The following is a 24,817-nucleotide window of genomic DNA, read 5'->3' on the forward strand; positions in this document are numbered from 1 at the left end:
TCTTCCTTGGCAGGGAGAAGATAGGAGCACAGATGGGGACAAGCTTCAGAACCACACAAGTGAGAGGAGCCAGACACAGAAGGCCACATCGCACGGGGCTGATCTATGGGAACTGCCCCGAGTCGGCTAATCCACAGGCAGAGAGTAGATGAGTGGTTGCCAAGGGCTGGAGAGGAGTGGGAATCCACAGGCAATGGACACAGGCAATCTTACGAAGGCATGAGAAAGTTCTGAAACTGACCTATGGAAATGGCTACACCACTTGCTGACGTTACTAGAAATCACTGCACTGTATGCTTGAAGGGGGTACATTTCCTGATTTGTAAAACATGCCTCAAAAAAGCTGCTAAAAAATAAAAAGAAAGAAGAAATGGCAAAAGGAAAAAGAAGTGAATGGAGGTGATGTGGTGCCTGTCACACAACTCAACTTCGTCTCGGAGGAAGAGATGGTATCCAGCCCATCTTTCCAGGTCTTTCCTTTGCCAGCTCTGGGAGGGCTGAGAAGGGGGGCCCAGCATGGCAGAAGGCCAATGGCGTTGGGCCATCGCCCCACCACGGGTGGGTCCGGCCAGTTAAAATGTTACAACAAAACGTCATGGTTCTTGGCTTGGGTGGAATTTTATCGACTCCTTCTTTACCAGTTGATCTGAAGCTCTGCTGGGCAGTTATAGTGTCAAAGATTAATTTTGCAAAAGGAGGAAGTAAATTAATCATTTCCTAATTCATGCAGGTGCAGGGGCTGTGTGGGAATACAAGCTGTCTCCAGCTGAGACGAGAGAGCACCTCTAACCTAGAGAAGGCATGTGGGTGTTCAAGAGTCCACAGTCCGGCAAGACTGATCAATGAGGGCAGAGGTCAGCGCGGTGGTTATCTCTGGGGGATATTGATTGGGAAGGTCCCCCAGGACCTTTCGGGAAATGTCCTCTATCTTCACCTGAGTAATGGCTCCATGGTTACCTACTTATGCAAAAACTCACAGGGTGAACTCTTAAAATTTGGACACTTTCCATAGTCAAGTTTATTGAAATACAAAAAAAAAAAAAGTCATAGGGACTGACATAGCTTGTAAGTTACTCACACACTGATGGACAGATGAGTGGTAAAGCAAATCCAGGAGATGTTACTGGTGAGTGACACCAATACAATCTGTGTGGTGAGGCTATGTATGTTCTCCAATCCTTCCAACTTTTCTGGTGTTTAAAAATTGGGATAGGGACTTCCCTGGCGGTCTAGTAGTTAAGACACTGCAATTCCAATGCAGGGGGCACGGGTTTCATACCTGGTCGGGGAGTCAAGATCCCACATGCCCCATGGCATGGCCAAAAAAAAAAGCCTCATATGGATTAAAGACAGAAACAACATTAAAAAAAAATTGGGATAGACACAGAAGGTCACAGACTGTATGATTCTGTTTATATGATATATCCAGAATATATACTGGGTTGGCCAAGAAGTTCATTTGGGTTTTTCCTTAAGATCTTGGGGAAAAACCTGGACGAACTTCTTGGCCAAACCAGTATTATCCAGAGATGGAAAACGGATTAGCTGTTGCCAGGGGCTGTGGGGAGGGGGAGGGAGAGTGACTGCTGATGGGCATGGGATTTCTCTTTGGGATGATGAAAGCACCTTGGAACCTGTCAGAGGTGGTGGTTGCATGACATTGTAAATGTATGAAATGCCATGAAATTGTACACTTTAAATGGTTAATTTTATCTTACATGAATCTCACTTCTATTAAAAAAAAATAGGAAAATTCAAGAGAACTTTTGGGTAATAAAATTAATGATGATGTTTACTTCTGAAAAAAGGAAGGAAGGAAGGAAGAGAAAAGGCAGAAAGATTAGCCCATGCAGACTTCAAAGCATGGTTTCTTTTTTCAAGTTTGTTCTTTTGAATTAAAAACAAGAAAAAAAACAGTTCAAAATTATCTCCCCAAAACATCCTTGTTACTTTGAGTCATTACTCTAAGCAAATACAATGAGAGGGCTGGATGCTATTAATACACACACGTACACACACAAGAAAAGGGCAGAGATGCACCAGAATGTTAACAGATGATCATTCTCTCTGGTGGTGGAATTATATGCCATCCAAATTTGCTTCGTTATACTTGTTTATCGGTCCTGAAATGTTTGTAACGAACACATATTACTTTTATTAGGAGGAAGAAAGGACACACCCCAAAAAGCTGTTTTCATTTAGGAAAGCACATGCCACCATGGCAGTCACAAGAGAGGGGACAACAAAATTTCCGAAGGGGCTGGGTACCAGGATGAGGGCATGGCCAGAGGGAAAGATGATGGCAGGGTCAGCTGAAGCCAGAAAGAAAGGGGAGGTAGAGGCAGGGAGGGCAGGGGAGGGAGGAGGGGGGGCCCTGGCAGGAAGCAGAGTTCCCTCTTGCCTTTCCTGCCCCCACTCTTCCCACACCCCCACTTCTCCCCCCCCACCCCGAGGTGTGCCATCCCCAACCCATCCCTCTCCCTCAGGTCTCTGGCGGACTGGGGACTGGCCCTCAGGTAGATGGATCCCTTGGCAGTCAGAGAGGGGCGACCACGTCTGGGCGTGGGGCCAGCACTAGGGCCAGCTGGACCTTGACCTCCCTTATAACTTGTCCCCCTTCAGCTCCCCACTCCTCTGGACCCGCCTCTTAGTCATGCCTGGAATGTAGAGGAAATACAGAGGCCCAGTTAAATTCAAATTTCAGATAAACAATGGATAATTTCGTAATATAAGTATATCCCAAGTAGTACATAGGATATACTTATACAAAAAAAAATTGTGTTCTAAAATTCAAATTTCACTGGATATCCTGTATTTTTATTTGCTACATCTGGCAACCCCACCTCGGGGATGCCTCTGGGATCACTGTCACTGACCTAGTCCACCCTGTCCCTCTCTGAACTTCAGTTTCTCTGGCTACAAAAAAGGTATAAATTGTGCTGGGCTGTGGAGGGTTCAAAGAGGAGGTGGTCATCTTAGCAGCTCACAGGAGTGAGCACGGCTCCGGTGTGGCCCACGGTGCAGGATCCCTAGGAGAACCTTCAGGATCAGCTCGGAGGTTGTCCCCATGTTACAGGAGAGGAAACTGAGGCACAGAGAGGGAAAGCGATCTGCCTAGGCTGCATCTGACTAGTGGCAGCGGTAGAAGCAGGGAGAACGATGTTGATAATAACAGTGAACCCTGCTCTGCAGCCGCAGAATCCCATCAAATCTTTACAGCAGCCTGGGAGGCGGGGATGATGGCTTTTACCCTTTCAGACGCACAGAGAGGTAAGGTGACTTGCTCAAGGTCACACAGTAAGTGGCAAAGCTGGGATCCTAACCAGGGCCTGGCTCCTGAGGCTGTGGTTCTCCTCCAGACAGGGCCCATGAGCTGCAGGAACTTAGTACCCGGGGTGGAGGAGCTGGTGTTAACAGCAATAACCAGGTTCCTCCTCAGTGTGTCTCTACCTGGGCACTTTGACGTTTGGGGCCGGATCACTCCACGGACGGGGCCGTTCCATGCACTGCAGGCTGTAGAGCAGCATCCCTGGCCTCCACCACGAGATGCACGCCCACTGCACTCCCCACGTTGTGACGGCTAAAAATGTCTCCAGATGTGACCACAAGTCCCCCAGGGGCAGACTCACGCCCGGGTGAGAACCATGGGGTCGGACAAGCCCCTGGTCCTGAGCAGGGCCGGTGGCACACGGGGTGGGAGACGGGGCACTCACGCTCTGCATCTTGGCCTCTGTGTCCACGATGTTCCTCTCCACCTGGTCGGCATTCTTCTGCAGCTGATCGATCAGCTCCGACAGCTCCTTGTTAGAGATGCTGCAGGCGGGAGAGGGGAGGTGGGCCGAGGGCCTAGAGGGCAGGGGCTGGGTTCCTCCATTGCCCGGTCTCCCAGGCTGTCCCCAGCCCTAGGCTCGGAGCAGGAGCTGCCCAGTGGGCCTCGGGTGGAGCTTGGCTGTCCCCGCAGCGAGGTCACTAAAGGTACAGAAACGAGGCAGCACCTGGTGGGGAATCCGCCCCCGCTCTGGCCCTCACTTAATGCCTCTATTTTACCATGTTGGGCAGAGGACACTTATTCTTTTTTTCCATATTGTTTTATTGAGATAGAACTCATATATCATAAAATTCACCCTTTTAAAGTGTATAATTCGGCAGTTTTTAGTGTATTCCCGAGGTTGTAAAACCATCATCACTATGTAATTCCAGAGTGTTTTCATCACCCCCAAAAGAAAAGCCGCACCCTTTAGCACGCACTCCTCACCATCCCGCCCCACAGCCCCTGGCAACCACAAATCCACTTTCTGTCTCTATGGATTTGCCTGTTCTGGACATTGCATAGAAATGGAAGCATACAAATATGAGGCCTTCCATGTCTAACTTCTCTCACTTAACATTTTTGAGGATCATCCATGTTGTAGCGTGTCAGTGCTTCATTCCTTTTCATGGCTGCATAATATTCCACACTCTATTTATCTGGTCATCCACTGATGGACATTTGAGTTGTTTCTACCTTTTGGCCGTTACGGATCAGCTGCTATGAAAGTTCAGGTACAAGGTTTTGTGTAAGCAGCCTTATTATTAAATACCTGATACTTTTCAATCTATCCACTCTGTATATTTAAGTAAATTTACTTAAAAAAGGGAACTTGCTCTCCCCCTGGCAAACATAAAATCAGAAGCCCTTGCCATAACTGGACGTAACCACCAAAACAAACTCTACATAAATAAAAGGACAGCATTAAGTTGTAGCTGGACACTCGGCTGCCTGCACTCGTTGAAACCAAGCCCTGCCCTCTCCTGCTTAAAAGCAGAGCTTGGCACATACTGCAGCCAAGTTAGAGTTGTGCTGGTGCCGAGCTGAGACCCCCTGGGCGTTCTCAGAGCATCTGAGAGAGACTTGGAGTCAGAACAGCTTTCTCAGCCAGTGTTTCTGTGTTCTCTCCTGTCACATCTGTCTGCCTCCCAAAATCACAGCACGGACCACTCTGGTAAACACTACTGTGGAAGTGAAGACCTTGGCTTTGGACTCAGATGTGGGTTCTGGCTGTGTGACTTGGCCAAGCTGCTGTCCCTCTCTGTGCCTCTGCTTCCTGATGTCAGATGGATCGTTCCCAGTGGGGTGTTAGGAATGGGAGTGAGGTTAAGCAGGCAAAGAGCTGGGCGCCCAGTAAGTCTCACAAAGGTTCATGATTATAATTGTTAAGGAGCCTTACTGATCATTGTCCAGCTCCAACTTTGTTTTCTTTAAACAAAGGAAGAAACAAAGACCAAAGAGGGAAAGCAACTTGGCCAATGACACACAGCCAGCCAGCGACGGTCAAGATTAGCACTTAGTCCTTTAATCTCCATCAAAGACCTTTGATACCGACTCCACAGTGGGGTCTGAGCAGCTAAGCACCCAGAAGTTTCATTCCACCCACACTCAAGCATTTACTGTGTGCCAGGCCCAGTATTGCACACAGACATAGCCACCCCCAGACTGGGAGGAAATCAGCATTTACAGAAATAGTCACGAGACTGAGGCAGGCATGACCAGGGGCACTTCCTGACCAGCTTGGTAGGAATGGGGGTGGTCAGTGAAGGCTTCCTGGAGGAGGTGGTGGTGGCTGGGTTCTGAAGGATGAAGAGGAGTTGAGGTTTGTAGGCAGAAGGCTCCAATGAGGAGAAGCCATAAAAGAGGCAGGTCCTGGGTGTGTCCCTTGGGGTGGGTCAGGGCAGGGCTTGACCCTCAAGCAGAGGGGGCAGCCAGCTCTTCAGAGTGGAATTCCTCAGATCAACGTCTGGGACCCACCTAATGTGGCATGAAACATTCAGATTTCCAGGCACTAACCAAGACCCTCTGAATCTGGATCTTCAAAGCTGGACCTAGGAAGCTGTATTATTATTGCTACTGTGTTTACAGGTTCCCCAGAGGACCCTGATACCCTCCAGGGTTTGAGGCCCAACACCACAGGTACCGCTACTATAGGGGGAAGCCGGGGATGGGGGCAGAAACAGGCACATAAACTGAAGCTGTGAGAATGTCCAACTATGTCCCAAACCTTGCCTGAGGGCCTGCTCTGTGCCAGGTCTGGACACACAGGAACTGGTGGGGAGAGGGGACGGTCTTAGGAAACAAGACCCAGGCCACACCCTCTGCAAAATCAACCAAGAGGGCAGCTTTTCCCAAAGTGGGGCCCAAGGAACCCCAGTCCTGTAAATCACTCCTGGAATGAAGCCTTTGTCAGTCTAGGTGGTTAGGAAAACCCACCCCCTCAATAAGTTCAGGAGCCAGTAAAGTCTCTGAGAAGTCCTGCAGTGGAGAAAGCTAGACACTCCGTGGAGTGTCCAGGAAGGCTCAGAAGAGGGGACTGTGGATGGAGGATCTGGGTAAGGAGGGGTAAGGCTGCCAGGTCATGGACTGACCTCCACTGCCCCCACCCTGGCTGGGCTGACCACATAGGGAATGCGAGCACTTCTGCCCCTCAGCCCTACCCCAGCCACTGACGCCCCGCCTGGCCTTGCCAGTCAGACATGGTGAGTCTCAATCCAAATATTTAACCCATGATGGTTCAGGCCACCACTGGGAACTTGCAGCGTGGGTTAGGTGGGGGTCTTCATCCCTCTCAGGTCCAGCCCAGCCCCACCTCAGGGCATGGGGCCCGCTCCCAAACCAGCCCCCGCACTGGTTGGGGCAGCTTCAAGGAAAGCACCTCTTAGACCCCACCCTGGCCAGCCCATTACTCCAGCTGAAGCTCAGCACCAGAAGGGGACACAGGGTGGGGGGTGGGGGGGACAGCCAGCCCCAGGGACCTGGTGCTCCTGGTGGAGAACAAAGGACAGCTCAGCAGGAGCTTGTGGTCAAACAGGTGTGGCTGCCAAGTCCTGCTGGTCCACTTACTGACTGGACCATCCCAGGCAAGCACCTTAGCCTTGAGGTCCCTCAGTCTCTCCAGCTGTCAACTGGGATGACCACAGAGTCACCGTGGTAATTTGACACAGTGCACACACCTCACCAGACATCAGACACATTCGCAGGCGCTGCCTGGGTAGCATCCTCACCTTAAGTCCCTGGGGCAGGTTTGTGTGCCCCTTTACAAGTAAGGAAACCAGCAATTCTACTTGATAGATACCAAGGGAAATGAAAATACAGGTCCACACAAAAACTTGCACACAAATGTTCCCAGCAGCACTATTTACAATAGGCAGGAAGTGGAAACAACACAAATGTTCAACTAATAAAGAGATAAATGAAATGTGGAATATTCATACAACGGAATACAACTCAGCCGAAAAAGGAATGAAATGCTAATACAGCCTACAGCAGCGGTCCCCAACCTTTCTGGCACCAGGGGCCAGTTTCGTGGAAGACAATTTTTCCACAGATGGCCGGAGGTGGGGGAGATGGTTCAGGAAGTAATGTGAGCTATGGGGAGCGGCAGATGAAGCTTTGCTCGCTCACCCGCCGCTCACCTCCTGCTGTGCAGCCCCGTTCCTAACAGGGTCCCAGGTTGGGGACCCCTGGGCCACAGTATGGAGAAGCTTGGAAACCATTAGGCTAAGTGAAAGAAGCCATACACAGTCACAAAAGGTCCGCTTATATGAAATATCTAGAATAGGTAGATTCATAGAAGCAGAAGGTAGATTAGTAGTCACCAGGGTCTGGAATGGGTAGGAAGAAGGGGAGCAAGTGCTAAAGGGTGTGGGTTTCTTTTTAAGATGCTGAAATGTTCTAAAGTTGATTTTGGTGATGGTTGTATAATTCTGTGAATATACTTGAAACCACTGAATTGTACACTTTAAATGAGTGAATTATATGGTATGTGAGTTATATCTCAATAAAGCTGTTACCAAAAACACTGGCAAGTGCCATTTATGAGTGATAGGGGTTTGTTTCTTCTTCCTTCACCCCTTCAAGTGGTCTGCCTTTTATCCTGTTTTCCATGGAGGTTGGACCAGCTCCAGGTTACACCCCGCTGCCTGGAAGAAGCTTGTTAAACACAGAGGGATGACCATGTGCCCGGCTGGTGCTAAGCAAATCACATACAGATGAGCTCATTAATCCTACCACCCCCTGAAGTGGCACTGTTCTCCCATTTTACAGATGGGGAAATGGAGGCAAAAAGCCATTAGATAACGTGGCCACTGTCTCACTGCCAGAAAGCAGGGTGGAGCAGGGATTCTAATCCAGGCCTCTGGAACACAGTCTCAGCACTTTTGCCTTTGGGGTTTGGAGTCCTGAATGTGAGGCCCCAAAGGGTCCTGCATTCCTCCCGCCATCCGGCTGGCCACGGGAGCAAACGTGTATCCCCTTGAGAGCTGCAGAGCCCCACACCAGGAGTACAGGGATGTAGGTGGGTCAGGAACCCACAGGGAAGGAGCACAGATCCCAAGAGGGCTGGGAACTGGCTGGGCCAGTCCAGCTTTTCACCCAGCTTTTCATCTGCTAATGAGCCACACTAAGGCAGCCAGGCAGCGCACCTGCAGGCTATCAGCCTGACTGATGGAGGCCCAGATACAGCCCTAGCAACCTCTACCGAGTCCAGTCCCACCCACAGAGATGAAAATCTCCTGGTTGAACCAGGAAAGCTGAGGTGCCCCCACCCACCCCAGAGAAGGGAAGTGATCAGGGAGGTGGATCTGAGCCACAGGCTGAGAGACGGACACGCCCAGCCTCCCTCCACTTACTCAGAAGTTTAACATGGACACAGGTGCTGAGGGCAGTGACCACAGGCACTAGTAGATGCATCGGAAGTCATCCAGCCCCACCTGCTCATTACATACGTGAGCAAACTGAGGCCCTCTGGAGGGAACACACCCACCCAAGGTCACACGCAGGGCAGCCAGTGTCAGTAGCCAGACAGAGTTCAAATCCATCTGTGTAACCTTGAAGGAGCGCCTTTACATTTCTGGGCCTCGGCTTTATCATCTGTCAAGTGGGCGAGATACATCCTATGTAGGTAGGTGAGGTGGGAGGGGAGGGTCAGGGTCACTTCTGGAAACACCCAAATCGAGCTTCAAAGACCACTTTGGGGCTCGAGGACTGACCTGGAAGTTCACAGCAGCCTCTGGGGGCCCATAAGCAAATTAGACATCATGTAATCTCACGAGTGGCGTGTCACCAGTTTTACCAGTGCCTAAAACAGTACCTGGCACACCAGAGACACTCAACAAATATTCATGCTGGACAGCAGAAACTAACAATACTGTAAATCAACTACACGCCAATAAAAATTAAAAACAAAACAAAACAAAAACAAAAACATTCATTCTAATCACCTAGCATATTGCAGGGGCCCCGTAAATGGTGGCAATGACTATTCATGAAACATCTATTCATTGCACTTTTACTCCCTGCAGGGCTTGCCATTCAAATGAGGCTGAGCCCTTATACTGCTCCCTGATCTGTGCATGGGGTTCTGCCTTTGGACCCCCTTTCTCTTCTGGGGACCCCCCACTTGCCAGTAGCCTCTGCTCCTGTAAAATAGGTTTTTTCTAAAAAACAGTAACTTCACAGCTCCAGGGACAGCAAGGTGAACACCTCCAGGGAGAAGGACACACCTCTCCTGCGAAATCCTCCCCAATAACACACAACCTCCATGGCATCACTGGTAGCCAGCAGAAAAACACAAGTTGAGGGACAGTCTACAAACACCTGATCAGACCTCTCCAAAAGGGTCAAGGTCACAAAAGACCAGACTAAGCTTTAGATGACAGAGACATGACAACTAAATGCAACCCGGGGTCCTGGAACAGAAAGAGGGCACCAGGGAGAACTGGGGAGGCAGAACAAAGTTCACAGCTCAGTTGTTTTTTTAAAGGGGTCCTTCTAGATTTCCAGATTTTCCAGCAAAACCCTATAGGAGTGGATGCTCCTGGGTGATGGTGTGTCCAGGATGCCCACCTGGACAGGTAGGGCAGTGGGTGCTGTGGCCCAACACCCCATCTGGTAAAAACCGATGGGGACCCAGGACTCGGCTGTCCCGAGAAATGGCCCTCTCAGCCCAGCCCAGGCTGTGGTCAGAGGATGGGAGTGGGTTTCACAAGCCAGGTAGGGCCACACCAGCAGACTGGGGCTGTTTCTCCGGAGAACCTGCCCTTGTTTTCTTTTCCAGGGCTGAGGAAGTTGGAGTCTGGTGAGGGTCCAGGAGGGCCCAGGTCCCAGCCAAGGCACGACAAGGGGCCCTGTTTACTTGGCCTGGTCTGCATATGAGACTCCTGGTGCGAGGAGGGAAAACAGGGTGCAGGCTGGCTGGGGGGCTGCCTCAGAGTGTGGAGGCTGGGTTTGAGGACACTTGGGGACAAACAATTGCTTTCTGGGTCTGAGCCCACAGCCACCAGCCTGGAACAGAGTCTCTTTGTATCGCAGGATGTGCTCTGAGTGTTGGAACTGTGGGGAGACGGCCTGGGAGCCTCAAGTGGCATCGGGTACCCTCGCTCTGTCACTGGGAGTTAGAAACTCAATAACCACAGCCTGACCTGCTTTGCAGGTGGCCACTCACAGCCCAGGAGGCCAGCTGCAGAGTGGGGAGCTGCGGCTGGAACCTGGTGCTGTGACGCCCAGGGGGGCGGCCCAGGACAGCCCGTGCTCGGCTTAGCAGGCCAGCAGGAACGCTGACCAGAGACGTGAGGACAGAGGTGGCACTCCAGGTCACCCAGACGCTGTGGATGCCCCACGTGGAACAGAAAGAAAGCAAACACGGGTGTCTCAGAGGACCCTCAGCCCCCGCCCCCACCGCTAGTCACTTCTTGCTTTAGCTTGTGTGGGGAGCCCCTGGCCCTTTCCCACGATACGGCTGTACTGCAGTATAACCTGGAGGTTAAGCACCCAAACCAAATGCAGGTGGCCTGGATTCAAATCCTGACTCAGTCCTTATTAAGCTGTCAATTATTGAGCCTTTCTGAGCCTCAGGTTCCCCATCTGTCACTGGGGCACTGGGGGTCATGGCCGTCCACACCCCTCAGGGCTGGGGTACAGTTAATTGAGAGAGCTGATACCAAGTGCTGCCTCGGGGGGAGCCCGGGTTCTCTGCTTCCACCCAGAGTCACCGTCCAGGGATTTGGGCTCCTTTTAAGGAGCTGATAAAGGCCAGCAGCTAAGGCCTCATGTCAGAACTGACGGGCATGAGGGAGCTAAAAAAAAAAGACCCCGGGCCACCCACACCATCCACACCGATCCTTGTGCGAGCCCAGACACACTCTGCTTGCACCTTGCGGGTGTCACCTCTCCTGGGCATGGAGAATTCACAAGTAACCTCAATATTTGGAAATGTCTCCTCCAACTCCTGCAGGGAGAGGCCGTGCACATATATGGGTAATGAGGCTATGAGGAGGACGCAGCTTCCAGGCCCAGTCTGGCTGAACCATCTTGGGTTTGGACTAAGGATCAGCTCACTAGGTTTGGGGATTTGAGGGGTTCAGGGTGTTTCTACCATGAGTTTTGCTGCTCTGAGAACTCTCCCCTATCTGCAGCAGGGAAACTGCAGAAGGGGAGAATGGGGAGGCCCCGTCTACCCAGTTGTTCAAGCAGAACCCCAAGAACCACCCCAGGTCCCTGCCTCTCCTTCTCCTGCTTCCACCTGGGAACAGATCCCTGTGCTCCCATCCTCTCTCTGGCCATAAGGTCTTTACCTTGATCAAGAGCATCACCTCTCATCTGGACCAATGCAACAGCCACGCCCAACCATCTCCTTGCACCCCGACTCTCACTGCCCCCAGCCAGCTTCCACACGTATTTCAGCGATGCAACCAGATCTCGCCATTGTCCGGCCTCAAACTTGCCGATGCTCCCAAACGCTCTCAGAAGACAGCTCAGTCTCCTGCCCAGGACCTGCCTCTCCTGCCCCAACCCTTGCTACCTACAGCTCTCAATGTCCTAGTCACCCTGCACCAACCGGCCCATTCCTCTCCATTCTGCCTGCAGGGAGGGAAACTGAGTCAGTCTGGCCCAGGGAAAGAATGGAGACTGAGTTTGGGCTTGGGCTCTCTGTGCCTCAATTTTCTCATCTGCAAAATGGGAATAAGACTCAGCCCCACCCAGAGGGTTGAGACAATTGAAGGAGATGATCCCTGTAAAGCTCTCTGGACCTTGGACGTGGTTGTCACCACAAAGGCTCAGGATTGCTAGAAGTTTGGTCTGTTTTGCTCATTGCCATGTCCACAGCGCCCGGCATAAAGCCTGTCCCAGCAGTAGTCAAATGAACTGCTGCTGACATTTGGAGTAACGATGTGCATTGTTTCACCTGCCTACCCTTAATTTCCTCGTCTATGCAATGAGGTTATTGCATCTACAGACCGGGTAGTAAACAGAAAGGCACATCCGATAGGTGGAAAATGTTCCTGAGGTGGGTGGGGTCAGCACCATGTCACTTTGCTTTCAAGGCCACTGCTGTCCAATAAAAACAGAATGTGAGCACATTTGTAGCTTGTCTTCCTAGTAGCCACGTGAAGAACATAAAAAACAAGTGAACTTAACTTTTATACACTATTTTATTTAACTTAATATAGCTAAAATATTATTTTGACAGCAGGTCAACAGAACATTATTAATGAGATAGTTTACTTTTTTGTTTTCATACTAAGTTCCTCAACGCCTGGCGTGTGGTTTACATGTGCAGGACATCTCAGTTTGTTCTAAGCACATCTCATATGGTTAGTGGTTAACAAATAGGATGGCATAGTTCTGGGGCCCCTGGACTGCTCTGCTCTAAGCCCACAGTGACTACAGCCCATCACTTCTGCCATAACAAAGCTGATAGATGCTCAGAGCATCTCTCTGGCTCACTCAGTGCCTGGTACCTAGGGACACGTGATAAAAGATCATTTCCTGCCACTCTCCCACCAGACTCACACAGGCTGGCCAGACACCTGCCTAAGGCCAGGTCGAATCTATGGGTCTCTGGCTGCCTGACTGCAAAACAATCCAGGGCTCCCAGCTATGCCCAGCAGAGCATGGTGCCTGGGGGCGCAGTGCCAGGGCACGCAGACCACAGCCCCACACCCTTTCCCAGGCCCCTGGAGCTGCAGCATCCTTATCCATGGCCGCGAGGCAGAGCCAGGGGCACGAGGCCTGCTTCAGCCACACTGCCAGCCTGCCTGGGAGAACAGCCTCTTTCCTGACCCACCGCTTCAGGCAAGAGCTCACACCCCAGAAACCACGGAGAGGCCACAGCCCTGCCCTAAGCCCCCCACCCCAGCAGTCGCCGCCCACCTAGAACTGTTCTGTCCCCCCAACTTGCTTTCTCTCTCCAGGTGTTGAGATGGGAGTGGTGAGGGACAAGGTGTGTCTGATGGGGATGGCCCTTCCTCCCTGGCCAGGGCCACCTCATCTTCCAGGCCTGAGTCAGTCCCCATGTTCTGGCCCTTGATCTTGTCCACAGTTCCTCCCTTTGGGGTTAATTCTGTCTCTGTGGGTGGGGAGGATCAGTCTCGGAATGCCTGGAATGCATAGGAGCCCACACCTCTCCTGGGAACCAGCCTCCCCAGCCTCGCCCCTCCTAGAGCCCAGAGAAGGGGCCTGGCCTCCTGCCAGCCCTGGTCATCCTCTTCTGGGTCCTGCCTGCCTCCAGGACCAGTCAGGGCCTAAACAGCTCCCTCGGGACCTCCAATCTCATCCTGGGTGCTAGATGGCCCCCTGCACCCACCTTCTTTAAACACTGCCGGGCTGAGAGAGTAAAGGCTATTATTTCAGGACACCTGCCCTATCCCTGCCACAAAGGTACACACAGTAGGTGCAGAAAATGATTCCTGAATATGAATAACCAAACACTGAGAGGATGCACTAGGTCTCTATTATCCGCTCAGCCCTTTCCTGTAATACCTGCTGAAATCTCGCAGCCTCGGGAGAAGGCACCCTGATAGTAATTGGGGCACTTTTCTAAAAATTCTGCCTGTTAGGTTATATACTTTTGGACAATAAGGATTTACTCATCTTTTGTGTGGGGCCCTTCTGTAGCCTTTAATTTCAGGCCTTGCACAGGCTTGGGCTCAATAAATAGGTGTTGAATTGAGCAGATATTTTATAGTACATAAGCAATTCTTATCTCCCCATTTTCCAGATGAAGATAACTGAGGCTCAGAGGGGTTAAGAAACCTGCTCAAGGTCACACAGTTGGGAAGTGATTGTATCAAGATTTGAACAGGTGCCAGAGCCACCTCCATGGAACAAGAGGGATGTCAATACTATTCCACAAAATGACAGGGAGATACTGGGGAGACGGGACAAAGCAGCAAAGGGGACAAAGCAGCAAGATATCCACCACCCAGGGGCGGTGTGGTGATTTATATCTTGTTGGCATCTTCATCAGTATAATGAATCCCAGTGGTTGAGTAATAATCAGTGGTCATAGCTGAGGCTGAGTCATTTTCCAAAGATGTCACCATGAGGAGCTCCCAGCCTGTCCCTCTGAACAGGCCATTGAGGGGAAGGAACTGGTATGAGGAAACCCCTCCTCCCTTGGCCACACCCTCCCCCAGTGCCTGACACACAGTCCTGCTCTGATCCTAACAACCCGTCATCAAGGTTGGTACTATTATTGCTTCCAGCGCAGATAAAGAAACTGAGCCTGGGGAGGAAGGGAGACTTCCCCAGGGGCAGACACTCAGTGTCTAGGCTGGTGACTGCTGCCATCCCCACAAGTCTTCCAGGTTATCATCATTTCTAGATATTCAGTAACTGCTGAATTAATTTTCACCCCCACCCCCAACTCCTTGTTATCTCTCTGCCCCTCTTACAGGCCCTGGGGATAGGCCCTTCTCCATTACCAAGTCCCTGGAGTTTGTCTACATGCTTTAAAATGTCTGCCTGGAGCTTCTCTGGTGGTGCATCGGTCAAGAATCCGTCTGCCAATGCAGGGGATACAGGTTGAAGCCCTGGTCTGGGAAAATCCCACATGCCGTGGAGCAACAAAGCCCGTGCACCACAACTATTGAGCCAGCGCACTGCAACAACTGAAGCCCATGCGCCTAGAGCCCATGCTTCACAACAAGAGAAGCCACCGCAATGAGAAGCCTGTGCACCGCCACCAAGAGTAGCCTCAGCTCTCCAGAGCTACAAAAAGCCCAACGCACAACAGTGAAGACCCAACGCAGCCAATAAATAAAAATAAATAACTTAATTTAGAAAAATAAAATAAAATGCTTAATTCAACACCTATTTATTGAGCCCCAAGCCTATGTGAGGCCTGGAATTAAGAGCTATGGAAAAGCCCCTACCAAAAGATAAGTAAGTCCTTATTGTCCAAAAGTTTATGGTCTAATAGACAGGATTAAGAAAAGTATCCCAGTAACTGTAATTCCAAAGATTCAGATTGCCTGGGTCAGGGTATTTTCATCCACTCTGCCCCATCCAGGCCTTGTATCTAACTTAATTGTGAAAATATATCTCAGTCCAATAAAATGCAGGAAAAGAGCAAGAAAGAAACAGAGAGAAAACATGATAAATGGGAAACAAAATAATATGGCAGGAGTAGGTCCAAACACATCATTCATTACAATAAACAAGAATGAGTTAAAATCACCTGCTAAAAGACTCTCAGGTGAGAATAGTAAAACAAAAGCCAGCTCTATGCCATTTTATAAGGCATGTACCTAAAACAAAATTACACGGGAAGGTTGAGAATAAAAGAATAGAGTGAGACAGACCAGACAACCACTGCTTTAGCTCCTTTAAAGGAAGAGCAAGGTGTACATAACTCTGTGGACAAGTTATACTGCCCACATACTTAGGGCAATCAGTGTAAATGTGGGGTTTGACGGCTGCACATCAAAAGACTGAAGTCTGGGCCCTGCCTCACTGATTCTGACTTAATTGGTCTGCAATAGGACCTGGACCTCACCTTCAAAGCTCAGATGATTCTAACATGTAGGCAGGGCTGGGAACAAGGAAATGAACCCAAGTCTTGTGTTACTGAGTTAGGGGAGCAGATAGAACCCCCAGGTCTCTGCAGGAAGGAAGTCTTGTAGAAAGCAGTATCTAGGAAGCATCCAACAAATACCAGATTCACTAGTCAATTGACCAATAGGCTCCCTACTAGAAAATTCTGTGGTAATTAGCTGGGTGTGAAGGAATTTATTGTCTATTAATCCTGGGGAAATAGGTCCTACGGTGAGAGGGCTGCTGTTGTAGTAACTCTGGCTCTGTTTCGTGGCCTAATCTGTTTCCTCCCAGGGAAGGCCTCCCCACCTTGGGGCCCCATGTCAGGCTCCATGTGTTTTTGGGCTCTCGTTACAGACACACGCAAAGAAGTTGAAGCTGCTTTGGGTAACACCAAGGCGTGTCTTGAAGATTTTTGCAAGGTTTAAATGGGGCTCAAGCCAATCTCGACACCTCCGGTTGTTAGGACATCATTCCAGGTTGGAGACCAGTGGACAAGGAACACTGGCCTTGGTTTATGAAATACCTACTACGTGCCTGATGCTTTACACACATCATCTCCAGTTCTCTCCATAATCCTACATGCCTCTAATTTGCAAAGTCAAAACAGACATCCCACCATTGCTTACTGAGCACCTACTATGTGCTAGGCATCATTCTGGGGGTGGGGGAGTGATCGCACAGCCTGCGAAGCCCCTGCCTTCATGAAGCCCAGAGACTGGGGCAGGAATGTGGCTGGTGGCACAGCTGACAAGAGGCACAGCTGGGCCTGGAAGGTGGGTCCACGGCTCCCAAACCCAGGCTCTTTCTATTCTACCCACCAAGCCCTCCATCTCTGCCCTTAGCCTCAGTTTCCTCTCAGTAACATGGAGGTTCGGTTGCTCAGTTTATAGTTGGGAAGAGTCAAGCTCTTTATCTGGACAGCAGGACTGGAGCCCTCTCTGTTCTTGGTGGCACAAACTCAGAATTCTTCCTCAACCTCCAACTAGAACAAAAAGGTCCCCCTGCCCAGGACGGAGAAATGAAAACCCTAAAAGCCATGAGTCTGAAATCTAAGCCCAGGCTTCTGCGGCAGCAAAGAATTCTGCACGTGACTGTTTTCCTGCAGCCACTCAGCCTTCCAGGGTCAGCAGGCAGTGATGGGGTGGAGCTACTGGCCAGCGAGCAGCCTGTTGTGCATTTATCACATAAGACCTGACAAACCCTCCACCCAGGAAAGGATGGGCTGGGCAACCAGCTGCGACACCCCACCAGCCAGCTTGCCTGCTCCCGGCTCAGAGCAGCTGAGACTCTGAAACTCAGCCTCACCTGGAAAAGAGAGACAAAGGCAGTATTATCTGAGAAAGACAACACAATCATAATTTAGGGTGGTTGTTCTGAGCTAGGACTCGACCTCAGAGGCTGTCATGTGTTCATACCTTTCCCAGTTCCCGTCCTGCTGTCCCCTCCCCCACTTCTGAGACTCTCTGTTTGTGTCCTCCATCCAGAACCCTCCTGCTCGCCCTCCATTCTTGCTCCTCAGGCCTTGGGCACCTTCCCATCCTGAGGCCATCTCCCGCTTTCTCTCCCAGACACCCTGTCTCCCTGCTAACTGGACTCAGATCCAGGACTGCGGGCTGCCCTCCAGGCTCTCTTGCTGTCCTGACTGCCAGCCCACCCCTCACTTTAAAAAACTTGAAAACTCTTGACATAGCTCAAACATGCAGAAAAGTATCAAAAAGAATTCACCCCCAAGACTTAGCAGGTGTTCCCACATGGCCATATGGGCTTCAGATTTTGTGTAAAAAGAAATACAGTGTTATTATTCATTACTCCTTGAGCCCCCACCTCTGGGGTAGCATAATTTTGGAGCTGCTGTTTTAAACTTTCTATACATACTAGTGTCTGCATCCAGAAACATTATATAGCGTTGCTTTGTATAAATGTTTTTAAAATGCACACAAACGTGCTTTCTTAGCTTGCTTTGTTCACACCACATGATACCTTTGTAGGCTGATGCACGTGGATACACACCTCGCCCATACCCCGGGTGCTCCCTCTTCACCCACCCCTCCTCCAGAAGCTCCTTTATAAACCTCCACTGACTCTGGACTTATCATCCAGCATTGTTGCAGCCTGTTTACAGAGCACACAGAGTGGGGGATGGGGGCAGGGGGCTCTCTGCTCAGACCTTCCCATAGAAGCCCCACCCACCTACATTTCTTGGTGTGTGTGTGTGTGTGTGTGTGTGTGTGTGTGTGTGTGTGTGTGTGTGTGTGTGTGTGTGTGTGTGTGTGTGTGTGTACCTGCAGCAGTGTGAGATGTTTCAGGAGGGGGAGAGTCTCAGCAGTCCCCCAGGGCTCACCCTCATACATTCATTCACTCATTTGGCATACGTGCCGCCCTAGCCAGTCTCTGGGGGTGACACACCTTCATCCCCATCGGGCCACCAACCAACACACCGAGTCAACCAGCCGCTGAGACAAGAGTGACAAAGGAGATGCGCGAGACAATGGACGAGGTGGATCTGCCCAACAGAGAGGTTAGGGAGGGCTTCCCCAAGGAACAGAGGCCGACTGAGGAAGAGAAGTGAGGGGTGAAGAGGGGTGGGAAGAGCATTCCAGGCAGGAGGAACAGCGTGGGCAAAGGCTAAGGGGCTGGAGCATCACGGAAAGGAGAGGGGAATGCATTCCTGTTGTGCGGGGTGGCAGCTCCCAGGGCCCAAGAGCAAAGGGAAGCCTGGGGTGGGAATAATTAGTGGGGGACAGGACCAGATTTACGTCTTGCAGAGAGCTCCCTGGCTGCCATGGGGAGAAGGGAGTGGGGTGATGGGGCAGAAGCATGAACTGGGAAGAGGCTGCTGCAAGTGGGCAGGCAAGCAGGGCTGCTAGCTCTGGAGGCAGGGAGACGTGGAGGAAAGGGCAGGACTCAACCTGAGAGAGAACAAAGACCAGGGACCATTTCTGTCTTTCTGCTCCTGAGGCAGGCCGGGGCAGGCAGGCGGCACTGGCAACGCCCCGCAAAGCCCTGCCTGGAGCAGAGAGGAGCTGGGAGTCCTGGGTCCTCCTCCCTTGACAAGGAGTCTTGGAAACACTCTCAAAGGCAGCTTCGCCCCCAGCCCCCAGGGCCCCTCACCCTCCTTAGAGTGTTGCCTAAAAGGTATAAATTGAGCTAAGCCTCTCCCCCCAAACTTCCTGTCCCCTGATGAAAGCCCTGACCCCACCTGAAATGCCACCATTAGCAGCCATTGTTACAAGCTCAGCTCCGTTCTGTTCTGAATCTAATTTACCAGGTCTCGGTCCCTCTGCCAAGAGGACTGGGCAAGTGAGGGCAAAGCCGGGGAGAGGAGAGGCAGAAAGGGTTGCTGGAAGGAGTCACAGATACAAAACCCAATGACTCCACCATCTGGCCTGGGGCAGTCCCCAGAGACAGCTGCCACCAGCCCCAGGTGCAGGTGGGGGACCTAGTTTTCCTCCCCAGTGGCTCTGAGCCCCCAGCATTAGCCTTTTGTGAGCTGTGAGCCCAAGGTGAGTGCCTTTACTCTTGGCCTCAGTGTTAGCCTCTGTGAAATAGGACACCACCAGCAGCCTGGCAGGCTGGGTGTCAGAATGAGACGCTATCATATCCATGGCCATGCTGGGAGCACAGTAGGTGCTGAGAAACGGCTGAGCAGATCACTCTGGTCCTGGTCACCTGCACGGTGGGGGGTGGGCTTTGCTGACAGGGCCCTCTCCCAAACTGTTCAAGCTCTCCAGCTGTCACTGATCAATGCATACATGTGTGTCTTTCCACGTGTCTTTTTTTTTTTTTTTTGGCCATGCTGCGTGGCATGTGGGAACTTAGTTCCTCGACCAGGGATTGAACCTGTGCCCCTGCAGTGGAAGCATGGAGTCCTAACCACTGGACCGCCAGGGAAGTTCCTCCATGTGTCTTCTTAAGGGAGGCAGTCCACATGAATGCTGGGGTGAATGAATCAGTCAGCTGACCTCATGCCCCACTCAGGCTGCAACCTCCACAGTTGGAAGGAGACCAGCTTCCTGGTCAGCTCTGGTCTTAGCACCATCCTCATTCTAACAGCAGTGCGTGATTACCAATACTGGCTGCCATGATTTACTGAGCACTCACTGTGAGCCTGGTCTGGGGCTGAGCCCATCACATGCATTCTCTCTCTTGATCCACCAGCAACCTCACCAGCTGGGAGCTGCTGCATCACTCCCATTTCACAGATGAGGAAACTGAGACTCAGAGGTGTTATGTGACCTGCCCAAGGTCACACAGCTCTGGAGAGGCAGAGCTGGGGCTTGAACTCACACCTGGATGACATAAAACCCTATGCTCTTAACCACCATGAAGCCCGGGGTACCAGGAGCTTCCAGGAGGACACGTGCCCTTTTCACCAGCCTCCAAAGCCTTGGGCCCTGCCTCCCACACAGGGTCCCCCCATTAGGACTGGGCCAGTATTGCAGGACTGTGCCCAGGTAAGGTCAGGAAATGAAGCCAGGCTGCTGGGAGCTTACTGTCACCTAGGTCTGGGTCAAGGGGCAAAATTAGTCCTATTTCACAGATGGGGAAGCTGAAGCTCACAGCGAGACCAAATTTCTTTGCCAAAATCAAATACAGGCAGAACTCACGTTTAACTCCAGAGCTGGGTCTAACCACTCCATTCCTCCTGATGACAGGTCAGACACCTCCCCAGGAAGTCCTCCCTGATAGCCCAGGTCTCCACCCTAACCCTAACAACCCTCACTTCAGACTGGTAAGGGAGCACCAGAGCCGTCAGGCTGGAGACTTGTCTGTCCAGTTCTGTGTCTCCCCCTCCCCCATCCTTACCAGGCTTCCATCACCACCACAACATAGTCCTGTAACCATACTCGTAATTAAGCAAAATTCCACCAAGTGCAAAGAGACTATCAACGTCTCCTCCACATCCACCCCCACCCCCCAACAATGGCACCCCTGGAGTTGTGCAGTGCGCTGCCCATCCATCACGGCAGCCACTGCAATTCCAGACACACAGTCGGTTCCTATTCAAATATATTCAATAGTTATAATCATCATAGCTGCCGTGGATTGAGGCTTCCTGTAATTCTCAACCCTTCCCTGCATGCTTTCATTTAATCCTCATGCCAACAATATCACCAGGCAGGTACTATTTTTTATGCCCATTCTACAGGTGAGAAAACAGAGGCTCAGAGAGGTCAAGCAGCTCTCCCCAGGTCATGCAGCCAGGAAGCAGGGGCTGGCTGGAGCTGTACTCTCAGCCACACAAAGCAGGGCACTAGGACCAGGGTCCCTCGACACCCTCCCCACTGAGCTGGACACTATCCTCAAGGACCTGCACCATCAGGCCTGACCCTGTCATTAGCTCAGATGTGAACACCAGTTCCCACACCTGTCATCAGGAACCAGGGCGATGAGAGCAGTGGGTTCACACCCAGTTTCAGCTGCTAAAATGCTGACAAACAGGGAGAGGTGGTTTTCTCAAAGGGGGCCCTCCATTCACTAATTTCTGTTCACTTGTGCAGTCCAAAGCTAGTGACTGCTGGGTGTGAAGGTCACAGGTCCTGGCTCCTGGATCCCCTTTGCTGGGGGCAAGAATGCTGACCCTCAGCCTGGGCACTTCCTATGTGCCGGGGGCATTCCTTGCATTGCTAGTTGCTCCTCCCAGCAACCCTACACAGAAGATATTAGCAACCATCCCTGCTTTGCAGAGGAGGAAACTGAGGCTCAGAGAGGTTCCTGCCCACAGCAGATGTAGCAGAGCTGGGACCAAAGGTGAGGAGTTCATACCCTGAAGCTTACTGGCAACTCTGCCCGCCTTCCCCTAGACAGAGGAGGAGGCCCCCAGAAAACCCAAGGTGCAAGAATAACTTGGGGGTCAGCACCCTGTGACCAGCGACCACATCTCAGAGTTACAGGTATAGGGCTATGCACTGGGTAACACTCAAGAGGTTCTTGTTAACAGAACTGGGCAGGAGGCTACCCCTCACACCACAGTCTGGTCCATGAACTTGTCCCCGTCAAGGGGAAGGGGCAGAGGAACATGCTGGGCTGGCACGACCACAGGTACCTGGCACCTACCCAGGTAGGTGAGACTGTGTAAGGCCATGGGGGCCCAAAGGAAGAGTCTCTCACCCCATCTTGGGGAGAGAATCAGGAAGGCTTCCTGGAGAAAGAGACCTCTAAGCTGAGATTAGTCATTCAGCCAGGGGCAGAGGGTGGCTGCTTTGGGCCCAGAGTATTGAGAGGGGCAGGACCCATGTCCTTGTCACCCTGAGTCCCCGAAGCTGTAAAGGATGGGAATTCTTTCCTTCCTACCCTCTGCTGGGAAGGCCAAGACCCTCTCAGCTTGTCTGGATTCATTATAACCTTTTTTTAGGTCCAAGCCCAGCCCTTGGGGGACTGGACGGATGGAGAGCTGGAGGAAGGCGGGGGCTCGAGGGATGGGGGTGGCAGAGGGCAGGACGAGGCTGGCCCATCTCCTGGTGTGTGGGTGTGTGCGTGTGTGAAAGACTGGAGGGGCCCCAGTCTTGGGGGGGCAGGGAGAACAGAATAGTCCTCTGTGGCTGGCACGGAGCATTTGATTGTGCAACATCTGAAAGAACAGTTCAGGGACTGGATGGGACCCCAGCTAGGTTTGAGAGCCAGCTGGACTCAGCCACAGAGGAACAGCGTGCAAGGCCCTGCCCAATCCCTGGGGTTGTGAAAGACTAGGGAGGTGTGTGGGGGGGGGGGTGGGAATCTTGGGAGGGGAGGGGAAGAAATGCCTCTGAGCTTGAAACAATGCAAAGGAGAGATGGGGCAGTTGGGGTCACAGGACAGGGGAGTTTCTGAAAGGACTGGAACTCATAGAAATGGAGGGCCCACACTCCCCATGCCAATGCCCAGGCCGACTGCACCTGCTGGACAGGTCCACCTGGACTGGACCACAGGGGCAGGGTAGGAGCCTAGCCAGTGTCTCCTCACCTTCATCTGGGGCCTGGGGGGGAGTGAGGGACTGCTTCCAGGGGACGGGGCTCATGTGAGAGCACTTTGGCGTGGATACTCCGAGGCAGGCGGGCTATGCAATTGCTGAGTTCCCCACCTGCCTGAAGTCCCTTGTTGAGAGAAGTTGGTAAAGGCTCCCTCCCAGTCAGGAGCCCCGCCCCCCCCTCATTTTCAGTAGTGAGGGGACAAGGCAGAGTCGGAAGTCCTGCCCCCTCCCTCCATCTCAGCATCTCCACGAGGCTCCCCTAAACAAGTTATTAAGTGCATACATTAGGCTTATCCGAACGGACATGGGCTGCCGTTTCAACGCAAACACATCGAGACATGTCATTCCCTTCCCAGGCAGCCCTGGGAATCCAAGGCTCAGAGACGCCGCCAGTTTCGGGGCTGGGGGTGAGCAGCCACGCCCCTGACAAATCACGCAGGGAGAAGGCCCCATCGCCGCCCAGCCCCCGCGCCCACCAGGGCGACGGGAATGTGTGTGTGTGTGAGGTGGACAAGGGGTGCCTCAGCTCGGGTTCCCCCAACCCGACCCCACACCCATCGGTTCCTCTGGACCAGGCTCTGGAGCGCAGGATGGCAGGTGCCGGGAAGTGCTGCTGCAGGTGGCACGGCCCCCCCCCCCCCCCGCAGTACGCCCCCCACCTCTCGCCTCTCCCACGCCAGGAACACCCCTTCAAGAGGCGCTGGTGAACGCTGCCACCCGCCCCCACGCCCGCGCTCCAGCTCAATTTCACTGCCCACGTGCGCTCCTAGACGACGCTTCCTAGGTCCCCTGCGCACCCCACTCCCCGGCCTGGGGTGTAGCGTCGTCCAGAGGACACACCACTCTCCACCCCGCCCGTGCTTCCTGGCTCAGGAGGACCCCTGGCGCCAGGGCGACCCAGGGACACGGAGGTGCCCTAAGAGCCCAAGCCAGTGCTCTCTGGGCTCCTAGAATTTTCTGGTGCCAAACAGCGTGTTCCCCTCGGCGCCCTCAGCCCATCCCCATCCCCACCCTGGCGGTGTTTCCCAGCTCAACGGTGGCTCGGGCCTCGCGTTCCCGCCAGGCGCGCATTCCTGGCTGGGCTCCCCGCCCCGCGGGCCTCCCAGGGCAGTGCTTCCTGCGCACCCCCATCCCCCGCAGCCCTCGAGACCCGGCAGTTCCCCCCACGCCCTGGGCGGTGCATCCTGGCCCAGCGCGCCCCGAAGCGCGCGGCGCGCGGTCTCCTCCTCACCTGTGGGTCCGAACCGTGGGGCTGTATTTGCCTTTGTTTCTCTTCCTGAAGAGCGAGTTCATGGTGGCGGGCGGGGCGCCGGGTCGCGGCGCCGGGCTGGGTACTGGGCGGCGGAGGCCCCGGCGCGCACCGAGGGGCGGGCAGCAGGCGCAGGTGAGCGAGCGGCGGCGCGGGAGCCCCAAGTGCTGCGCGGCGGCGGCGCCGGGTCACTACTCACGGGGGGCGGGGCGCCCGCAGGCCACTGGCCCTCCTGGCCGCTCCCGAGAAGGTGGCGCTTACCTTCCCGGAGGAGGGGCACCGGGAGGGCGGGGCTTCCAGGCCAGTCCGGCGCGCGCCCTCAGCCCGGCCGGAGCCAGCGGAGCGCCAGTCCTGGCCTGGGGGTGGGGACACCGGGTCTGTCAGGACACCGCCCACCTCCACCTCCACCCCCACCCCCACCCCCAGCGCGGACACTCGAGATGCTGGGCAGGCGGGCGGGGGTGCACTGGCCGCTTTCCGGAGCACGCTCGGCAGCCCCCTCGCCCCCCACTCCGGCTCTGGCGCGCCCCTGGCTGAGGGCCCTCAGCCGGCTCTCTGCTGCCCCTCTTGGGCATCAGCGCTCCCCTCTCGTTGGCTGACGCCCAGGTGGGCCCCCCAGACAGGTGTGGCAGACACCGGGGCGGGTCTTTATGCCCTGGATAGCTAGTGAATTACATTCAGGTGGTAGCAGTGTCGATGGCAATTGAGAGCAGGGAGCTCTGCATTGCGCCTACCTGGGTTCAAACCCTGCCGCCACGAACGATCAGCT

General features: G+C 53.0%; 1 protein-coding gene across 4 annotated transcripts in view; it reads right to left on the reverse strand.

Annotated features, from left to right (window-relative positions):
* PPL (periplakin) overlaps nt 1-24,222 on the reverse strand; it is a 43,689-nt gene extending 19,467 nt beyond the window's left edge. For 3 of the 4 annotated variants that reach the window (XM_057747754.1, XM_057747753.1, XM_057747752.1), the window contains exons 1-2: nt 24,031-24,222; nt 3,714-3,813 (exon numbers count right to left, since the gene is read on the reverse strand). In XM_057747754.1, coding sequence (XP_057603737.1) covers nt 3,714-3,813; nt 24,031-24,092 — 162 coding nt within the window. In that variant the 5' untranslated portion in view covers nt 24,093-24,222. Of the gene's footprint in view, nt 1-3,713; nt 3,814-20,457; nt 20,477-24,030 lie in introns of those variants that run through there. The other variant, XM_057747756.1, reaches the window with a different exon arrangement.
* Nucleotides 24,223-24,817: the final 595 nt, after the last annotated feature.

Source organism: Hippopotamus amphibius, chromosome 9, assembly GCF_030028045.1.
Source record: "Hippopotamus amphibius kiboko isolate mHipAmp2 chromosome 9, mHipAmp2.hap2, whole genome shotgun sequence".
Classification (NCBI taxonomy): Eukaryota; Metazoa; Chordata; class Mammalia; order Artiodactyla; family Hippopotamidae; genus Hippopotamus; species Hippopotamus amphibius.